The sequence below is a fragment of the Hesperophylax consimilis genome, chromosome 3 (assembly GCF_061612785.1).
Source record: "Hesperophylax consimilis isolate HC1 chromosome 3, BYU_Hcon_1.0, whole genome shotgun sequence".
In the NCBI taxonomy this organism is placed as follows: Eukaryota; Metazoa; Arthropoda; class Insecta; order Trichoptera; family Limnephilidae; genus Hesperophylax; species Hesperophylax consimilis.
The window spans coordinates 41,146,719-41,168,894 of NC_142838.1; the positions used below are offsets into that span (position 1 = coordinate 41,146,719).

General features: G+C 36.8%; 2 protein-coding genes across 5 annotated transcripts in view; one reads left to right on the forward strand and one right to left on the reverse strand.

Annotated features, from left to right (window-relative positions):
- Positions 1 to 22,176, reverse strand: part of TyrRS (Tyrosyl-tRNA synthetase) — a 326,170-nt gene that overhangs the window by 145,834 nt on the left and 158,160 nt on the right. The window lies entirely within an intron of this gene.
- The window catches only part of pnut (septin 7-like protein pnut), a 144,985-nt gene that overhangs the window by 105,417 nt on the left and 17,392 nt on the right, over positions 1 to 22,176 (forward strand). For all 4 annotated transcript variants that reach the window (XM_089650705.1, XM_089650703.1, XM_089650704.1 and 1 more), the window contains exons 2-4: positions 9,444 to 9,746; positions 16,049 to 16,208; positions 16,775 to 16,985. In XM_089650705.1, coding sequence (XP_089506831.1) covers positions 9,444 to 9,746; positions 16,049 to 16,208; positions 16,775 to 16,985 — 674 coding nt within the window. The remainder of the gene's footprint in view (positions 1 to 9,443; positions 9,747 to 16,048; positions 16,209 to 16,774; positions 16,986 to 22,176) is intronic.

Here is a 22,176-nt window from a genome sequence, read left to right on the forward strand (position 1 = left end):
ACTAAATGGTGATATTATAATGCGAGATGCCTATATACTGTCAGATTGATTTATTGACGAATCACAGTCAGCCTTACCCCCTTCGTTCTTCAACAGTTGATTTTACCCCTCGCCATTATCTTCTCGTCTATTAATTCCTATGTCTGTGAGTATTACATAGTTCGTTCGTTGTTCATGGACAAATTTGGAAATTAGCCTATTCCCTCGAGGGAAACTTATATTTTCATTTTATAAAAGTGTTTTACAGCTGATGTAAAACGGTAGGGAGATACATAACGCGAGTACACGCGGGTGCGTGACGCTAATAACTGGGTACATATTGTACTACTGTTTCACAAGTACAATAATTAGACCACCGTTGTATGTTATTACATAGGATGAAATCGTCGGTGCCCTTCAGCCTTCAGCCATAAACAAACAGGTACAAAATCACTGGACTTATTCATGGTCGCCAGGTGCGCAAGTAAATTTAATTTGATTAATTTGTTAAATTTTACAACTTACTCTTATGTATGGTATATCTGCGGCACGTTCCAGAGTGGAAGATACTCTCAGTATGGTCATGGTGTGAGACCACCATTCAGATTTGAAACGTTGCTTGCCGTGTTTGGTGACCAGATCTGAATAGCCAGGTACTTCCCCACCTTTATCTTTCCCATCTCATTCCCCTCTCCGCTACATTCAGCCTCACAACATACCATATCTAGACGGTTGGGAGCAGTAAGGACTCTAGTGCGGTTGCACATTAAAAAGACTTGAGTAATGATGGATGCAATGCGTACCTACCTAATAAAAAGTACCTACCTAATTTCGGTTGTGACTCCATCTGTCTGTTATTTCGGTTCAATGAATTCTAGAACTTTTGTTTTGAATTCAAGTGTAATTTTCAAATTTGGAAGTGTTTGTTTGGAGAATTCACACAAGCGTTAAAGTACCTACTTATAATGTAAAATCCCGGGTTACAAATAACCTGACAATATTAATTTGTAAATCTCCTACTACCATCACAGTAAGCGGAGAATGTTGCTTGTATCGTTATGGAGGACTCAGCCGGCCGATAAATTAAACTCACGACGCCTAGGTGGGATTTGCCGAGAATTCAGACTATCCGTGATATCTGACTGGTCTGCGCTAGTCATTTCTATTATTTGATTGTTTTGTTAAAAATAATATTTCTTATATGTGGTGAAACCGCAAAAAAAATCATAATTTAATTTTACTTGGTATTAGCTTTTTAAAAACGCGTACACTTAGTGGTGTGACATTTTATAATTATATCACTATTATTTACTAGCTGTACCCCGCCACGCGTTGCTGTGACTCAGTCTGTCTGTGCAGATAGAGATACAATAGCGAGTGTTGCTTTTACGTTCAACAGATGGCGTTGTATAAAAAATCATGCTTGTTCAACAGATGACATTGTTTTTCAAAAAAAATATATTGTTACCTGTCACAGGTGACAGTAGTAGACGGCAAAAATATTTATCTAACTATCTATAGTATAAATAAAAATGTTAATGTTCGTTTGTTAAAAATGTTAAATGATTGCTCTGAAATTTTGACCCAACGTTGCATTCTAATACGCGTGTGTTTTTATATACGTATTTATTTATTTTTTTAATTAACGCCCTTTATCGGGGCTTTTACATGAAAATATTAAGAAATATACATTATACAGGGTTTTCCAATAAGAGGTGTTATTTTGAATAGCCCGCTATTTCGGTAGATGTTACTTTGGAAGCTATCATTTTTTGACATTTGACAAGTAGAAACTACGCCATTAATAAAAATGGAACGATACACGCTTCAACAACGCATTGAAATGATTAAAATTCACTTGAGTGAATCAAAAGCAAATCATCTTGAGTGATGAGGCCCATTTCCACCTCGGTGGCTTCGTCAACAAGCAAAATTGACGCATCTGGGGCTCTGAAAACCCAAGAGTTATTGTTGAAAAGCCTCTCCTATCCTCAACGTGTGACTATTTGGTGCGGTTTATGGTCCGGCGGAGTCATTGGACCTTACTTTTTCGAAAATGAGGCTGGAGCAACAGTTACGGTGAATGGATTGCGCTATCGAGAAAAGATTAATGATTTTTATTGCCGGAATTGGATGGTGTTGATCTGGACAACGTTTACTTTCAACAAGACGGCGCTAAGTGCGACACAAGCAACGAAACCATTGATCTTTTACGATTGAATATCAAAATAACACCCTGTATATTGTACATAACTGAATTGCTTCATTAACAACATTATATATTTGTTTAAAAATAAATTGAAGATGTCCACTGACTTGGTATAATTGTTTCCCTCCATTAGTATTCTGGGCAAAGAGGAATACATATGGTAGCTAGTACCAGAATTTCTGCACTGAAATAAATCCTGACTTCTAGTATTACGTTGTGGAATCCGGAAGCTTATCAATTCTAGCAATAACCGGACTATCAACTAAATCATTTAGAATTTTATATAGAAATACGAATTCAGTGAAAATTCTTCTGTCTAACAATTTGAGCATATTCATTCATATAATTTAATAAAGTGTTGTAGTTCAACATAATTGCTGGAATACCCATTTTAAAATTTATTAAACTAAATAAATTAAAAAATGTATTTATTTATCTATATTATACAGATGTGATCTGTGACACGTAAAAACGTGCTTTTTTGAAAAACAGCGCCATCTGTTGAACAAACATGCTTATTTAAAAAACATCACCAGCTGATGTACGCAAAAGCAACAAGCGCTATTTTTGCTATATCTGCACAGTCAGACTGTGCCACAGCAACGCGTGGCGGGAAATAGCTAAATAAATAAAATAAAAGTGTATCGAAAAGTTTCTGAGTCAATTCACCAAATTTATATCTCGGTAGTATTCAAACATCTACGTTGAAAATGTTAAACAAAGGTTTTATTACACAATGAAAATTTATTACCTAGTTATAGGTACGAAGACCCAAGGTATAATTAGACCGAATTCCCAATTAATTTGGCAATTTCCAGGTGTCATAATCCATCTTAGCTAATCCCAGCCGCCTAATTACGTACCGTCCGAATTTACACCCTAATGACAAAAATAATGACAAGTAATAAATCGGTGAATTATTTTCCCATTTGATCTCTGGTGAGTTGACGTGTTGTTCTTGTATTGTTTTGTATGTATTTTACTTATATAATGCACTTGCATAATGTTCATTGACTAGATGATCATTTGTGGAAAAGTGTGTGGAAAAATCGGAAGTTTATAAAAAAAATATATATACATATATATTTTACCAAAATATCTTATTGCCACATAATCAAACATATCTATTATACTAATTTCGGTTGTCTGTTAGTCCCCGTGTAATCTAGTTGAACGAACTTAAATTTGCTTTAAGTTTCGTTTTCAAACTTCTGAGAAGGATTCAGACAAGCGATGAAGTAGGTAGGTACCTACTTTTAATATAACATTTTAACAGAAAATAATTTAAATTGTCTCTTTCAAAATTTTAATTATTATATCCCGTGATTTTTTACGGGTCTGTGATGTGGGTTGGTCCTGCGTGAAATCTGGCTCAATGAAATCAAATTGCTTTGAATTTATGTGTCATTTTCAAAATTAAAATTTAAAAATTGGAACCGACAGATCTCGTGATTATTCAGTATATTATATTTATACAATAATAACAAGCGCCCTGGACGTAAAAATTCAAAATTATCTTCTGATTCGTTTATTTTGTCATTTCGGGAATTGACTAGGGACGCCCTAGAAGGGTAGATAACGTGAAATAAAATTTTCAGTGGCAATTTATTCGATTTGCGAAAATGCAATATCGTTCGTTTTTTCCGCATGAATTATCGAGAATATTCAGATCACAATTAAATTCGAATGAAATTGATGACATGAAATTATTAATTCAATAAAGTGAGCTCGTATAAACGGATTTCGTAATAATTCCTGTCTTCCTGTTTGGGTGACGTTATCATTAGGTACCTACTTATCTTCTACGCGTGCCGTACCGAATCAGTATGACGAATTTGTTCCTGCCATTGATGTTAATACATAGATGAGACATGAAGCGAAACATAGATTCCACTTTTGTACGTCCAATAAATTCCACTCAACCAGCTTTACGAGATGGAGCCGCCAAACGAACTTTTACTTGGACAGCATCAGTGTTGCCAACTCAGATTATTGAGCTAGAGCTAGCTCTTAGTTCCTCAGGTTAATTTGTTCGGTTTTGGAAACAAACAGCTGGTATCCGTATAGTCCATTTGTTCGTTTTTTTGAACAACTCACATGGTCTCACAGAAATCGTTGTGTCTCCCTTTCCGTCATAATTATAAATATGAACTAAACGGTGTTAAAAATAAGAAAAAAAAGCACGCAGCTTTATATATAAATTTAGAAGTTAACCACATACGTTTTTAGTTTTCTGATACGTTCAGAAATATTCCAATTAATTGGATTTTATTGAGAAGCGGAAATACACACAAATTCTCCGAGTTTGTGACAGGTTCTTTAAGAAATATTATAACGGTCAATATGTCAGAGGCCTGAAGGGTTAATATAAGTCATCAGCTCCAAAAAATTGATTAGCTTCTTTTTTTTTTAGATATTCTTTATTTATTACGGAACTCATTCACGTAAAATATCGACAACTTGGCTCTTGAAAGTCTACCGACGCCTGTAATAATATAATTATAATAATATCTTTATTTAAGAAATTTGCAATTATAACTAAGAATACATGTTAACAAATAGATAAAGTTGAGATTTCTCATAACCTACCTCACTAGGCTAGCGGCTAACCTGTGTTGAGGCAGTGTGATGTCTGTACGAATGTGGATGAGTGCAAGCGAGATGGAATGCTTGCGAGATCTTATAAAAGGCGATGCACGTTAGTTGTGCGCCCTCTTTTGCTACAAGCAGCTCCCCAATAAATATCAGTACAAGATCAAGTATCATTATTGTGTACGACCTTCACCCGCTACAATAATACTCAGCCTCTACACCACATTGTCACGAGCTACATATGGCATACATTACATTTGGCGCAGCCGGTAGAGCCATTTTAAAAGTTAATATAAATAGTGGCACACGTATCTATAATACGAGATATTAGTACGAAATAGCACCTCTAATTGTATAGCTCTGTGGTTCCCGGACGTAAGATCTCGGCCGCTTGTTATGCTGTTGGTGCGATCACCAGCTCTCATTATTTTATAACTTTATGTCCCCATTGGCCCACGCGCCCAGCGGCATTATCGCGATTGCTCATTTATATAAATGTACATTTTTCTGCTTGACCCTTCTGTTTTGAATGAGACTCTAAAATCTTATTTTTTATTTTATATTATAGAAACAAACAGTAAATGATTTACAGAGATGAAACAATATACAGGAATAAGATATTTCATGTTGAGTACCTATGATATGTTTCCTTGTAATGTCTGCTAAGTAGTATGTTTATTCCTCAATTACCACGTGACGTGTGTAATTTATAGGTGTGTGTGTGTGATGTGTGTAATGTATGTGTGAGTGTTTGTGTGTGTGTGTCTGTATGTATGCGCATTGAATAGTTTAAATTATTGACATGATGCCACGTTTGAATTTGGGCAGTGAATCCGAAAAAATGTCGATGTTAGAGTTAAGACAAACATTATTTAGAGTTAATTAATTCATAACAATGAATAAAGGCACCCGACTGACAGTTTTGACTGACAATTGGATCACTTTTATAGTACCGTCAAACCACATCAATTGATCTTTACAGTTAATGTAATAAATTTGCATCCTTATTTGTATACAGGTTGTTAACCTCTTGTGTGCCAGCCTTGCCTATCGGCAAGGTAGAAACATACTTTCTTTTATGGGGTTTTTCTACCATAAAAATGCTCCTAGCATACTAAAAAAATCATTTTCGATTGGAAAAAAATAATACGCCTCCTTCCCAGGCGTTCCAAATATGGGAGGTAGGCACCTGACAATCTTTAACCAGCGATTACTGATCTTATATTTAGAATAAAATACAAGGTAGTCCGAAAAGATGTTACCATTTACATACGGGATTGACTTTTATTTTAATAACATTATAACTTACACTATGTACACAAGTCCAAATAATTACTATCATGGTAATTATTTAAATAATATTGTAGTATCATAATAATAATTTAACGACTTTATGTCCGGGTTAAATCTTCCCCACAGGAAAACCTAAACTTATCCACAAATGATCTTCTAGTCAATCCACATTATGCATGTGCATAATAAATACAAAACAATACAAGAACAACACGTCAACCCACCAGAGATCAAATGGGAAAATAATTCACCGACTCCAGATATTTTCATATCAGAGGGTTCGGCTCGGTAGAACTTTTAACTGGACCGATAAATCGTACTAATCCGTCAATATAAATATTATATAGTATTTAAAATGATTGATTTTTGCATTTTTATATATAAATTCTTTGACAGATTTAATACGCCTAAATTTAGAATGAGAGAGCTAGGTATAATGCCAGTAGCCGAAATAACAAATGGTAATATTTTTATAGTCTGAGAATGCCAAATTCTTTTAATCTCATTTCCTACATCTGTGTATTTTCTTATTATTTCAGAAACAGATTTTTGAATATTACAGGAATTTGAAATAGCGACATTAATGATTTAAATTATTATTTTTTAATTTTGTCATGTAAAACTATTATGTCAGTAATATTATTATTAGTATTTTTTTTAATTATATAGTACCATATAAGTGGAAACATCTTTTTGGACAACCCTGTAATATGTACCTAAGTGAAATTTTGGTCTCTGGTGAAAATTAATTTTGGTTTTTATAATATACATAGGTACCTGTGTGCATATCTTTTTAAATTCAAGCAAAACAATCTATCACTTGTCGTAACTGGTCAGTCGGCAGAGTAAACGCCCAACCTCACGCCCCAACGGACTTTTTTTTTAAATGTAAGTCGGGTTGTATATTTGAATAACCCAACAGAGCCGATGAAAACTCTAACCTATTTAGCAACAACTAAATAAGTACGTATTGGTATAACTAACAAATTTGATACTAGCTACGGTACCAACCCGTCAATCAAACCAACAATCGATAATAGAAAATTATAATGTGCACAATGAGTGTCGTATTTTATGTCAGTGTGACGCATTACTACTCATATAATAGATTACATACATATTACTTACTAACAACCTGGCATGTAATTTCAAATAGGAAAGCTGTTTTGTATACTTGCTGAAGTTATCTGGTGGATCGGAGACAATATACATATAGGCTCAAGCTATACAGAAAATATTCAAAAATAATTCATCTTGTAGAGTAGGTAAAATTATATTTTATTCTACTGTGACATTGGCTTTGCGCTTATCGCCTGTGCGATCATTTTTAAAATCCGCATTCGATTTATAACATATTTCCCTTGAACACTTGGACCGGTTTTTTTCAGAATTTGAACTATTCATAAAATTTTAAAGTAAATATTCAAGTTCTGTGAGCATTTCAGTTTTGTGGCCCAACTGGGCAATAATAATATAATGACAGAACTAGAAAGAACCTCTGCAGAACTTGAAAATTGAATTTGATATTTCAACCCGTCCTAAAAGCTGTTGCTTGTGTGGCACGTAGCGCCGTCTTGTTGAAAGTAAACGTTGTCCAGATCAATACCATCCACCGTAGCAATCCATTCACCGTAACTGTTGCTCCAGCCTCATTTTCGAAAAAGTACGGTCCAATGACTCCGCCGGACCATAAACCGCACCAAACAGTCACACGTTGAGGATAGAGAGGCTTTTCAACAATAACTCTTGGGTTTTCCGAGCCCCGTGAACATGCGACAATTTTGCTTGTTGACGAAGCCACCGAGGTGGAAATGGGCCTCATCACTCAAGATGATTTGCATTTGATTCACTCAAGTGAATTTCAATAATTTAAATCGCTCCATTTTTATTAATGGCGTATTTACTACTTGTCAAATGTCAAAAAATGACAGCTTCAAAAGTAACATCTACCGAAATAGCGGGCTATTCAAAATAACACCTCTTATTGGCCGAAATTTATTTCAAACACATTTGGTTCAGTTATTTAACTTGTTATAGTTGTGAAAAAAATCACAGTGTTTCTTTAAACGCTACATTAGACAATTGTTGAGAGATTTTTTCCCTATTTTAAATAAGTAACGCTTTATTAAATATTTTCGCTTACACCAATTAATTATAAACGATTTTTTTAATTTTATACTAGCGCTCTCTCTCTAACATTCGTATTTACATATCTTCCTTTCAAACTATCTTCTTCTTCTATTTAAACGCCTACTACGGACGGTTTCGTGAAGTTTTTTTGGGGTTTTATATTTAAAAAAATATATATTTCTTAATTTGCTAATGTAAACCAAAAACTTGCAACCATTTTGCGCGATTTCGATTCGGCATAGAGTGAGTACTAACTGTGTGTGGTTTTTCAGATAAAATAAGTTTTTGGTTTAACCAATAATATGATATTTTTAATCACGTCAGTCCCATTTTCAAATCATTAAATTTTAATCTACTTACGAAACTGGTGTCTATTACCAGTTTCATTGAAAATAAAATACGTAGATATATGAAGTAGTGAATTGAGAAATCGTATCATTTCTATGTTTAATTGTTTAGTTTTAGTTTAGCCGGTGGCTTAGTTTCGGTTGAATGAACATTATGCTTGTTGTTTTCTTAACAAATAATTTCTTTTAAACTTTAAACGGCGATTTTCCGTTACCTAAAATTTCTACGACTGAGTTATTCGTCCATAAAAACAATCGCACAATTTTTCTTTTTTCCGCGTAGAGAACTTACAAATACAAGCATAGGAGAGAAAAATGGAAAGATTTTATTTTAAATTTTTTTTTCTTTCGTGGCCAAACAAAAACAAAAATTTCCCCAGAATATTTCGTAATTTTGCCCTTATGTAGTCAATATTTCAAAACTTAACTAGATTTTGTATTTTTTCCCTTTTCCCTAAAAAAGTTTTGTCTCCCCTAGATCTAAGGAAATTTCCATTATTGCACTGGGTAGATACTGAAGTTATTTTTTTATTCCGAACTCAGTTGTTTTGATAGCTACAAGTAGGTTCCAATATTTTAAATGTGGTTAAACGTTTCGATAAACAATCGACTTAAACCTAAAACTGCAAGACCCTGCGCAGAAAAATAAGTTCCCTATAGCAAGGTAACGGTCTTCAGCGCTGTTCAGCGTGGAACTTTTCTGCGCAGGGTCTTACAGCATTTGGTTTATGTCGATTTCTGACCGACCCGTGGAACGACGGGTGTTGATAAATAGAGAAGTTGCAGGTGTACACGTTAATAAATAATTCATAATGAAAAAAAACTACATATTTTTGTGATTTTTAAATTTTTAACTTGATGCTAATGTTCGTTTTGTGTTCTTTCTTGTTTAGTTGCAAACGAAGCGCGAGCTGTTCTTCAAGTCGGAGCCGCCGTCCAGCGCCAGCGTGCCTGCCGCCCCGCCGCCCGCGCCGCCCGCCGCCAGCTTGCCGCCGCCCACGGCCGCGCCGCCGCCGCCCGGCCCGCCCGCCGCCGCGCCCGCCGCCGCGCCTGCCGCGCCGCGCCGCGCCGCAACCACCGCGCTGGACTCGCACGAGAACGGCCTGCCGCCGCCGCCGCCCGTGCCGGCGGCCGCCGCGCCCGCTGACCGCCCCCTCAAGGTGGAGGTGGCCCTCAGGAACGTAGACAACCTCAAGGTAACAAACACCACACACATCCAACGTCAGAAAATGCCTACTATTACAGCAGAACAGTGCTTTTTGGCGTAAAATGTCAGCAGTAATCAGTGTATGCCGCTCTTGCAAGAATCACAAAGAACGCTTGAGTTTAGGCGTGCGGCGAACTCCTGAATTTGACATATGAATTCTGGCGAAAGTGTACTGTATTAAATTTACAAAGTTATTTTCTGAGCAGATAGCCAAGGGGTCGAAAGATTTTGGGTTAAATTATGAATTAACAATATCAGTTTTCTGTGAAATCGATATTTTCGAACTCTTTTCTAGGAATAATCAGCTCGGTGGAACAAACTCTTGAAATACTCTGGAGGACTCGAGTGCAGTATGCTAATTAATACCTTCGCTAATTGGGACAAGGGGGATTGAAATATTGATTCATTTTCTTATTTCGAGTCTCCTTGATTCGCGATTCATTATCTATCAAGATTTGAATTGCAGGCTTCGCTAGAAGTTCCACGATGTTTAAAAGTATAATTTTTGTACAATTCAAAAATATGATGTCTCATTTTATTTTATATTCTATTTGGAACAGTTACAGATTGACAACACAGCATACATTAAAGAAAAATGGAAAATGATTGTGTTGCAAACCTACTAATAATTAACCTTCACCCCGCTCAAGCCCTTTAAAGTCACACTTTCACTCGCTATGACGGCAATTTGTCCATCCATGATTTTTTTTAACCATTTTCATGAGTTCTTCTTCATTTAGGACGAGTTGTTTCATACAATTCTTCAAATTTCAATGTTAATTTTCAAGTTCTGTGAAAATTCTATTCAAGTTCTTTTTTTATTTCAATTCTATAAAGCAACAGGTCTATAATGATATAATAAAAGAACTTGAATAGGACTTTCACAAAATGATTAACTGTGAAATTTGATGAATTGTTCAAATTCACTGACACAACATTGTAAACTGCAAGCACATTTTTGGCTGAAAATCTGTATTTAAAAAATCATCAGAAAATGGAATCGCTACTCTTTCCAAATCAACCAGGACTTGTGAACGATTTTTTCATCAGTTGATGTAGGTACAGTCGATATTTGAAGAAGAATGAACAACCCATCGTTAACTTTCAATATGACATCAGGCCAGAAATTGCAACACTGAGGGAATATCAGATGTAACAATACTAAGTGTCACAGTCAACACGTAAATTTTTGCTCCACACAAATTAATAATTATATTAAAATTAAGAGCTTAAAGTAGTGTTTTTCACCCACGAGTACTTTACCATAATCAAAAATTAACATTGTGTACCAACAGTTGCAGCTGCCTAACCGGTAATTCTTTATTATTAATTAAAATTTCAACTGTCACTGGATTCCATTAGACACACACATACAAAGCCGATTAGAAGGAAGAATACTAATACAATCAAAGTTTCGAAGAGTACAAGTGAAACGCCCACCCACTTCTCGTCATAGACAACGCATGAACAGGGTTGTCACTGCATCTTATATAAATTATTAATATTCAAAATCCAATTGCAAGATGAGTACCACTGATGCACTATCATATATCAACAAGGCTAAGGAGGAAATTAGTGCTTTATATAGTAATATTACTGATCCGGCACTTAAACTAACTAAAGATCAGATGACTAAATTACTAAACAAACTTTCCAACCTCTCTGGCACCATGCTGGATGTTGGTGTCAAAGTTGGAATCCTCGAGGGACAGGTTAAGTCATATGAACACATGGTCTCCTCAAAATTGATAGAATCAACCTCACAACATGAATCTTCATATTTACCAAATTTAACAATGTGCGAAGCTGCTGACGAGCTCGAGGAGAGGAAAAAACGTTCGAAAAACATTATTATTTTCAACTTTCCTGAAAGCTTGGCCTGCTCTCAAATTGACAAAATTACAGATGACACGACAAAAATATCAAATACACTAACGGCCATAAACTCAACCATCACCAAGGCCAACATCACAACCTTTCGTCTGGGGATAAAAAAAACGGACAAACCCAGACCTCTAAAAGTGATGCTTGACAATCCCACCCAAGCCATTGATATTTTGCGAAAAAAAAATAGCATAACAGAGTACCCTGGCATTAAAATTTATTCCGACCAAACTCCAGCCCAAAGAAATTATCTCGCCAATTTACGATTAACCCTAGACCAAAGAACCCGAGACGGTGAAATAGGTCTCACAATCAAATATAAGAACAATAAACCTGTTATTGTAAATACAAAAAACTCCCCACGAAACTAACATTTTACTACCAAAATGTTAGAGGTTTGCGTACCAAGCTCAACACCCTAAGGTGTAATATTCCAACGATAAATAACGATGTGTACTGCCTAACAGAAACCTGGCTTCATGAAAATATATCTTCCCCTGAATTAGGCTTCACCAACTACGATGTTTACCGGCTGGATCGTGAAAATATTATTGGCGGCGGGGTTTTAATATCGATCAGAAAGATGTTCCATTCAAAACTATTAAAACTAAAAAATAAAAACATTGAACAAATAGCTATATTAGTGAAACTCAAAGCAACAAAAATAATAATTGTGTGTGTGTATATCCCCCCCCAAGTTAGTGCTGATGTGTATTGTAAACATTGTGATGAAATTGAATCTTTGAAATTGAAATATCCTGATGCAAAATTAATAATTTTTGGGGATTTTAATCTCCCAAATGTAAACTGGGTACAACCCACCGAGTCTTCAAATCCCATTTCTGCTAAAGCCCAATTAATCATTGATATCATCAACTTTCTCAACCTTAAACAATTAAATCATGTTAAAAATATAAATGACAGAATTCTTGACCTTGTCATATCAAACATAAATAATAGTAATGTCAGCGAATCGCGTGAATCAATAGTATCCATTGACTCTCATCATCCCCCTTTACAAGCGACCATTTATTTGGCACCCATTGAACTCCTTAGTCCCCAACCTCCCGTTCACGAACTAAACTACAAGAAAGCCGATTATAATCAAGTGCGGTTATATCTTTCTTCGCTCAATTGGTCCCGCATTTTTATGTCTACAAACGTAGAAGAAGCAACAAATGTGTTCAACTCAAACCTTTATGATACTATTGAAAATTGCATACCAACTTCTATTGTAAAACGTAACGACTGTTACCCAAAATGGGTTAGTACTGAACTAAAAAAACTCATTCAATGTAAAAAAATTGCCCACATTAACTTTAAATCCGATAACTCCACTGACTGCTATAAAATTTTTTCTGTTTTACGAAATAAATGTAAAAGTCTATCTAAAAAATGCTATTCAGATTATATTACAGATGTAGAGCAGACTATCAAGTCAAATCCAAAACATTTTTGGAATTATGTGAATTCTCTTAAAGACAACAACGGCTGTCCTCGATCAATGTATTCAGGGCGAAAACATGCTGACAGTGATCAAGAAATAGTTGACCTCTTTGCTGATCATTTCTCAAGTGTTTATGAACAGAAAAATGATAATGTAACTATACCTGAATTTAAATACACCAATGTAACTGACATATCAACATGCCACATTTCTCTGGATGATGTTAATACAAAGATCAGATCTCTAGATTGTAAGAAGGGGTCAGGTTCTGACAAAATTCCACCGGTATTCATAAAGGAATGCGCTCAGTTTATAGCAGCTCCACTTCAACACATATTCAATCTGTCACTTCAAACTGGAATATATCCTGATCCTTGGAAACTTAATCACTTGACACCTGTATTTAAATCAGGTGATAAAAATTGTGTTTTAAATTATAGACCAATTTGCATACTGTCTACCACCCCGAAAATGTTTGAAAGTATTGTCTTAGATAAAATTGCTGTTAAGTTTAGGCATATTATTACTCCAGAACAGCACGGTTTTGTGACCGGTCGGTCTACCACAACCAATCTTCTATTGTATGAACACTATATCTGTGAAGCTTTCACGTCTCGTGCACAAGTAGATTCAATATATACTGACTTTTCAAAAGCCTTTGATAAGTTAAATATTAATATCCTTCTCGCGAAACTGCAAGCCCTTGGTATACATGGATCATTCCTAAAATGGTTGAATAGTTACCTCTGTAACCGCGAACTGATGGTAAAATTAAATAATAAAGTCTCATATAAATTTAAAGTAACATCTGGAGTTCCTCAAGGCTCTCATCTGGGCCCACTTCTCTTCGTATTGTTTATAAATGATTTATCTTTATGTTTCGAAAATGTCAAATTCATTCTATTTGCAGATGACCTAAAGCTTTTTAAGATTATAAAATGTTTAAATGATGCACTTATCCTTCAGCATAATATAGATAGACTTGCTAGCTGGTGTGAAATAAACAAATTATTCCTAAACGTAAAAAAGTGTTTCCACATGTGTTTTTACCGTTCACGGACTCCAATAACCATATCGTATTCAATTAACAATAATGAAATTGCATTAGTACCATTTATCAAAGACCTTGGTGTTATTTTTGACAGAAAACTTACCTTTGATCGTCACTGTGAAACAATTTCCAATAAGGCCATGCAAATTCTAGGTTTTGTAATGCGTAACACAAGGACTTTTCAAAACATTGAGTCAATTAAATTACTCTACTGCTCTCTTGTGAGATCGCACCTAGAATATGCATCTCCTGTATGGTCTCCGATTTATACCTGTAACTTACACCGCTTAGAGAAAGTACAAAGAAAATTTCTTCGATACGTTCAATTCAAATTGAGACAGCCTGTAATTGATATCTGCTATAATACATTAATGTCTGGTCTAAATCTACCACTTCTTTCTACCCGGCGAACTATTAATGACATTCTTATACTTTTTAAATTACTGAACAATCTCATAGACTGCCCTCAAATGTTAAGTGTTATAAATTTTCGTGTCCCTGTTAAATCAACTCGACTCCACCATCTTTTCCACAGTGACAATCATAGCACTAACTATTTGTATCATTCACCGTTGGCGCGTTTTCACCGCACTGCCAACACGTATACAGACCTTTTTGATATTTTCAAAACCTCACCGTCTTGCATCAAGGCAAAAATACTTGGTTATGAATGTAATTGATATGTTTGTGAAATGTTAAATGTCTGTTTGTACTGCATCATACTGACTGTTGTGTTCTTCTTTATGTGTAACATATATATGGTGTTCTATACATATACATTCCACATATATACATATATGTGAAATGTATATGTATAGCATCAATAAAAACTGCTTGTGGATGTATTATTTTAATCAAAAATGCTATTTCTAATTGTCAAGTCTCTGACAGCCCTGAACTGTGTACTTATAATCCCATGTTTCACATTACTGTAAAAGCCTTTTATGGCGTTTAATAAATAAATAAATAAATAAATAAATACAAGAAGGCTCTGCAAAAAAGCGCAATACCTTTGCACGAAGATGTCGTCTCCCACCCGGCATGCCGCTTGAAGTCCCGAAAGCCCTTCTGGGCGGAAGGAGAGAGGCTCCTCGGATTACCTCTTACCCCGGAAGATAGGTGGAAACTTGAGTGGAAAACGGCGAATGTGGGAAATGCCCATCTCATACAGGACCCCACCGAGAGACAACCTGGGTTTTCATTGCTTCGCAAAACCTGGACCGCCATCAATAGGTTAAGGTGCTCCCATAGCCGCTGTGAATACATGATGCACAGATGGGGCCTTAAAGAGTCGGCGATGTGTGAATGTGGTGCGGTGCAGACCAACGAACATGTGGTCAAAGAATGCCCGCTCCATTCATTCCCCGGCGGGATTGATGAGGTTCACATGGCGACACCTGAGGCCCTACAATGAATCGCAGACCTAGATGTCCCCCTCTGACCCCCACCATACGAAAGAAGAAGAAGAATATGATATATTATAATTAAAAAAAAAACCTCATTAGATGGAATGAACGATACAAAAAGTCCTATACACAATTTACAATCAATAGGAGTATTGTGAAATTAATGCAATAGCGAAATTCTAGGAAAAATAAAGAAAATATTTACTTTCATTTCAAGTCGAATGATGAAAAAAATTCTCATTTCCGCTTACCACCTAACTACCCTTACCGAGTTTGTGACTGTCAAACTCAGTAACGATCTAGCTGGAGGAATGGGTGCGAAATATTAAAGAATACGGCCAATCTGCCGTCCTAGTAAGCGGATGAATGATAATGTTCATTTCATGCAAGAATGAAATGGAAATGGCTTGAGCTGTACATAATTGATTTGTTAGATTACTAGTTATGATTTCTATAGAAAATTTTGTAATGAATTATTAAAGTTTATTTTTGTGTTTTTTTAGAATGACCACCCGCCCGTGGCCCCCAAGCCTGACCCGCCCCCAAAGATGGAGCGTCCCAAGCCCAAAGAGCTGGACGGCTACGTGGGCTTCGCCAATCTGCCCAACCAGGTCTACCGAAAGGCTGTCAAGAAGGGTTTCGACTTCACACTAATGGTCGTCGGTGAGTCCCCCATCACGATTTTGTGGTAAAACTTTTTTGATTTGAGCTTTCGTTTTCGGGTAAATCGATTCCGAAGTTGGGTTTAATGTCAGTTGTGGCTTTTAAAATGTTTCGACCAAAAAGTATTTTTTAACCCTTTATTTGACAAAAACAATGAAAAAAAGTAAAAAAACATAAGTATACATATATCGAAGTGCTCCACCTTCAATTTACTTTAGTTGGAATTAATTATTAATTAATTATTAAAAAAAAAGAAAGACAAACATTCCCGGGTTACGAATAACCTGACAATATTTGAAAATCTCCTACTACCACCACAGTAAGCGGAAAATGTTGCTTGTGTTGTGATGGAGGACTTAGCCAGCCGAGGAATTGAACACACTACGCCTGGGTGGGACCCAAACGCGATGTCGACTCGGCCACCGACCGGTCAGAATTACAGAATTACATCGGTGATTGCTTTAATCACTTATTTTATCATATTATGCGATCCATGAAGTTAACTAAGACTGATTCGGTTTAGGTTCAAATGTAATGGTTAACTTGATGATTTTTTTCTTTTCCAGGTGAATCCGGCCTCGGCAAGTCCACCCTGATCAACTCCATGTTCCTGTCCGACATATACAACCAGGAGCACCACCCTGGCCCCTCATTACGGGTGAAGAAGACCGTCGGAGTGGAAACCAGCAAAGTCCTGCTGAAGGAGAATGGAGTCAACCTCACGCTCACCATCGTAGACACGCCAGGATTCGGAGACGCCGTGGACAATAGTAATTGGTGAGAGGGTTCATTTCTGAATGAACACAACTTTTTTATTTATTTATAAAGCGGATACGGTTTACGAATAGTTTGAGACCGGCCAGTGGCCGAGTTGGCATTGCGTCTGGGTCCCACCATGGCATTGTGGCTAAGTCCTCCATTGCGACATTTTCCGCTTACTGGGATGGTAGTAGGAGATTTTAAAATTATTATTGTCAGGCCATGCTGCACCCATTGATATCTCGCATTTTACCTCATTCGTTTAACCCGGCCCACTTGATATACAGGGTTTTCCAATAAGAGATGTTATTTTGATATTCAATCGTAAAAGATCAATGGTTTCGTTGCTTGTGTGGCACGTAGCTCCGTCTTGTTGAAAGTAAACGCTGTCCAGATCAATACCATCCGATTCCGGCCATAAAAAATCATTAATCATCTCTTGATAGCGCAATCCATTCACCGTAACTGTTGCTCCAGCCTCATTTTCGAAAAAGTAAGGTCCAATGACTCCGCCGGACCATAAACTGCATCAAAAAGTCACAAGTTGAGGATAGAGAGGCTTTTCAACAATAAATCTTGGGTTTTCCGAGCCCCAGATGCGACAATTTTGCTTGTTGACGAAGCCACCGAGGTAGAAATGGGCCTCATCACTCAAGATGATTTTTCGATGGAATTCTAATAATTAATAATAGTGAATTTTAATAGTTTCAATGCGTTGTTGAAGCGTGTATCGTTCCATTTTTATTAATGGCGTAGTTTCTACTTGTCAAATGTTAAAAAATTACAGCTTCAAAAGTAACATCTACCGAAATAGCGGGCTATTCAAAATAACACCTCTTATTGGAAAACCCTGTAGTTCACCAGTGTTTTCATTGGATATTTGGCTAATTCTCCTGGTTCCACAGAGTGTACCACAGATTACCAGGTATCTGAGCATTGTTCCTATCAGGTCGGGACCTTTGCACCACAGATGAATTAGAGTCTCTTCATCCTTTTCATATTTCCTGCATCTATTGGTGTTTTCGACTCCCAACAACTGCAAGCGTCTCCTGAGATGCCAAGTGTCCAAGTGCCAGGTGTCCCGTTAATAGTCCTAATGAAACGCTAACTTATAATCGAGGAGGCCACCAAACAGAAGCTGTTCCTTGGTACGTGAATTTGTGTATTGCTCTGCTTGTCTTCAGTCTTCACATAACAACTTTAATAACAATGAAATCTGTGCCCCTTCATCATCTATGTACGAAAGTACGCTCCAGTCGTGATTCCCGCCAACGACGTCCTTTACTCTCGAGATGATTTTGGGAACGCAATTAGCTTACAAATATAACTTAGTAGATAGATTGAATTGCAGTAGGTACCCCCATTCATTCATTTGCTCCACCTAAATTACACACTAGGTACATTTTAAAAGTGAAATGCACTGCTGGCAATGTCAGTCACGGGCCGCCTCTGCACCAAACAGTTAACTTTGGTAACTGACGAGGGCACGGTTGTATGGGGGTATTTATGTGAAATCAATGTACACAAAAATCCAGTTCTTCAATTTATGATGTTCCATCAAAATGTTGCTAATTTCCAAGGAATTGGATTGTTTTAAAATTGTATTCAGAATATGTCTTTGTCTTTGTTTTGTTTACCTTAATTATTACTTGATGGGGGTGAAGTTTCATATTGTATTTGTTAAGGAAAACTCTTATTACAAGAAACAACTGACTGTCACACATGTGATCCATCGGCAACTATACCTGTAAGTGGATGTTGCATATCGTCGCATTAATTCATAGACTGCGTAACTCCAAATTTTTCGAAAATACGTTTTTAATGCCATCTGGTGTTAAAATTAGTCCCGCATCGACTAGTAAAACTCGCAAATTTAAAAAAAATTAACCTTTTAGATAAACGCAAATTAGGAAACTGCGTAACACCATGGTGCCATTTTTACTCGCGAATACTTCGAAACTCCTTAATTCAGTATTGGCTGGTGAGCCGTGCACGCTTGTTGTGTTTTTGACTGAGGAAATTTATTTACGGTGTAATAGTTTTACCGTGAAATTAACTGAGATAATTTGATTAATCAATTTTGAACATTTTGTAACCTTAATTTTAATTGTGAAGTCACGAATAGTGTTTTGTATCTGTAGTCTAAACTGACGTCTTCTGCACCGTGTGACGCTCTGCCGTAGCTCTCTTGTTTTATGTGCCTCTGCGGTTGCGTTCACCGCTTTTACAGTGGTACCTGCTTATCACCACACGCCCTCCTGATGTCATCATCACTGCACGAATTGATTTAACTAACCCGGAAACCTTCGCGTCCTAATAGGTCGTTGTTCTGTGATTATCTCTTCTTCAAGGTCACCATCTCTTTGCAAGTGGATCTCCTCCTGATGCATATCCGGATCCGGTTCTTCACTGTCCTCTTCAAACAAACCCAAAATATTGACGGTGGAACGTGCGGCAATTCCATCTCGTCTCTCCTCAGACACAGTCCGTTCTCTGTCAGGCATCTTCCGCGGGTCAAGCACATGTCTTGGTATGCCATCTACTTCGATGTTGTTGACTGAAGTAAGTCCTGTCACCCTTCCATGCACGATGTGCATCTCCCATCTACTGGCTTAAACGCAAGAAGATCGCCCACTTAGAACTCAGTCAATACTTCCTCTTCTATATTTACTTGCGCAGAAGGGTGTCTCCACGAGTAAGTGTGAACTATACTAGACAGCGCAACACCTTGATCATCCTGACTTTTTGCAGCCAAAGATTGTACCGAAAAACTCCCTGCAGGGGATCGCTTCCACTTCTGGCTGCAGTTCTCTTTATTGTTTGATGATATCGTTCAACTATACCGTTTCCAGCTGGTCGGTATGCCGCGCAAAATCTTTGACGAACATTCCATCTCTTACACTTATCTGTAACACTGTAGGAACAAAATGCAGTACCATTGTCCATGAGAACTACTTTGGGCGGGCCTCTTTCCCGAAACACTTCTTCCAAATGTCTGATAATCGAAGCTGCATTATCTGACTTGATTTCCCGCCACACGGCAAATCTACTTGGACCACAATCGATAAATGTGAGTAAACATTTCCTACCGAAATGAGTAACATCAACTGCCAAGCGACTCCAGGTTGTCACACCATTAAGATTACCCGCTTCATGGGATGATGGCGGAGGGTCAATTGTCCTGCATTGTACGCAGGAACGCACGCATCTATCGACGTCCTTTCTTCTCGCCTCCGGATCGACCAGCCGGGCAAGATGAAGCATTCACTTTACTCCAAAGTGATGCTTAGCATGAAGAGTTTCTACGCTTAAAGCACATGTTTGCTCACCAGTTCCACTTTCAAATCTCTCCCACCTATCTTCACACTCTGAGGAGTCTCTTTCACAACGTTTCCTGTCATGGCTACTCTTTGCCCGGGTCTTGCAAACCCTAGTAAGTACATCAGTTTTATTTCTACAGGACTCTACAAGGGTGATCGACAATGTCAGATCAAATTCTTCTACAATCTCCTTCATCAACTCCAAGCTTCACTTAACGATCATCTCTGACACGACTACTCCCGGTCAGTGTAGATCTCACCCAGCACAAAACCGTCGCCGAATCTGTAATGATCTCCAGAGTTTGAAGATTTCACTTGAGAGTCAGATTTAATCCCTTAATCTTTTGCACGCGGCCGTATCAACTGTTGTTACGGCAAAAAGTCTATACTCACACGCGGCCGTATCAACAGTTGATACGGAAACTTTGACGGCCGATATTCCAGCGCTCTTTCGTCATTAATGTATTTCTTGCTCGCTTGGACATTCGTAGAACTATCACGATGCTGACATCTACAAGTATTTCTCAAAAATAAAATTGTATTTCATAAAAAAAGATCCATAATCAAGTGCGCCTCTTCGCGCCTTTGAGTGCTTTAGTTCACAATTTTGTCAACGGATGGCGTTAGTACTAGTATGTTATCTGCGCTTGCGCGCGCCGAGTTGATCTGTGGAATCTGCGCCGATAACATTCTGTGTTCTGCTGTAATATTGAATTATTACGAAAAATTCAAATTAATTTGTTCACTTCAGTAATCATTTTTTTTTTGATTTCTTGTGTTTCGTCTAGCAAATTCAATTTTACTGTATCCACGAGTGACCATATTGTGCCGATTGCGCGTATTTTTTAACATTTTACTGTGTTACAAAACTGAGTTATTGACTTTACTATATACTTTATTAATTTAAATATATTTTGTTATATATATGTATTAGTTATTTATTACTAAAGTGCGTGTTATTTTCGTGTTTTATATACTATTTCAAAATTTATTAGGAAACGTTCACAAGTTTTTAGTTTTTTAATTCATTTGATTTTTCGGATAAAAAATGGCCCATAGTTTGGAAGATGATGAAATTGAAAATATATTGAACGTTTTGGATTCTGATTATGAAATGTCCGAAGATGAATTTGAACCTTCGGAACTTTCAGATACAGAAACTCAAGCGAATGAGTCTGTAAGTGAAGAAGTGCTACACTCCTGGGTGTCTGGACCTCATATTCCAATAGTACACGAATTTGATGATTTTCAATCCGGCGTTTCTGTACAATTTAACGAAAATTCAACAGAAAGTGATTTTTTTGAACATTTTTTAAATCGCTCGATTATGAATGAAATTGTTCGAGAAACAAACGACTACCATACTTTTCTTCTCATTTCAAAGGAATTTGGTGCGAAGTCACGAATTCATAAGTGGAAGGACACAAGTATTGAAGAAATGTATCTATTTTTTGCAATAACCATGCTTATGACAAGAAACGAACATTTGACTATTGAAGAGTATTGGAGTACAAATATATTTCTAAGTTCCCCTATTTTTGGCCAGATCATGAGTAGAGACCGATATCAATTGTTGTTGCAAAATTTACATTTCTGTGACTCAAATTCGCTTCCTATAGATCGTCTTTATAAAATAAGGTTAGTTTTAAATCACACCCGAACACTATTTAAGGAGTCTGTGATACCTTATGAAGACCTATGTATAGATGAAAGTATCATTGTTTTCAAGGGTAGGCTAATTTTTAAGCAATATATTCCATCAAAACGACATCGCTTTGGAATCAAAATGTTTGTTTTGTGTGATGTGAAAACTGGATACATTCTAGATTTCATAATTTACTGCGGAGAAGGCACGGAAATTACAGATGAACAAAACTTGGGAATAACCG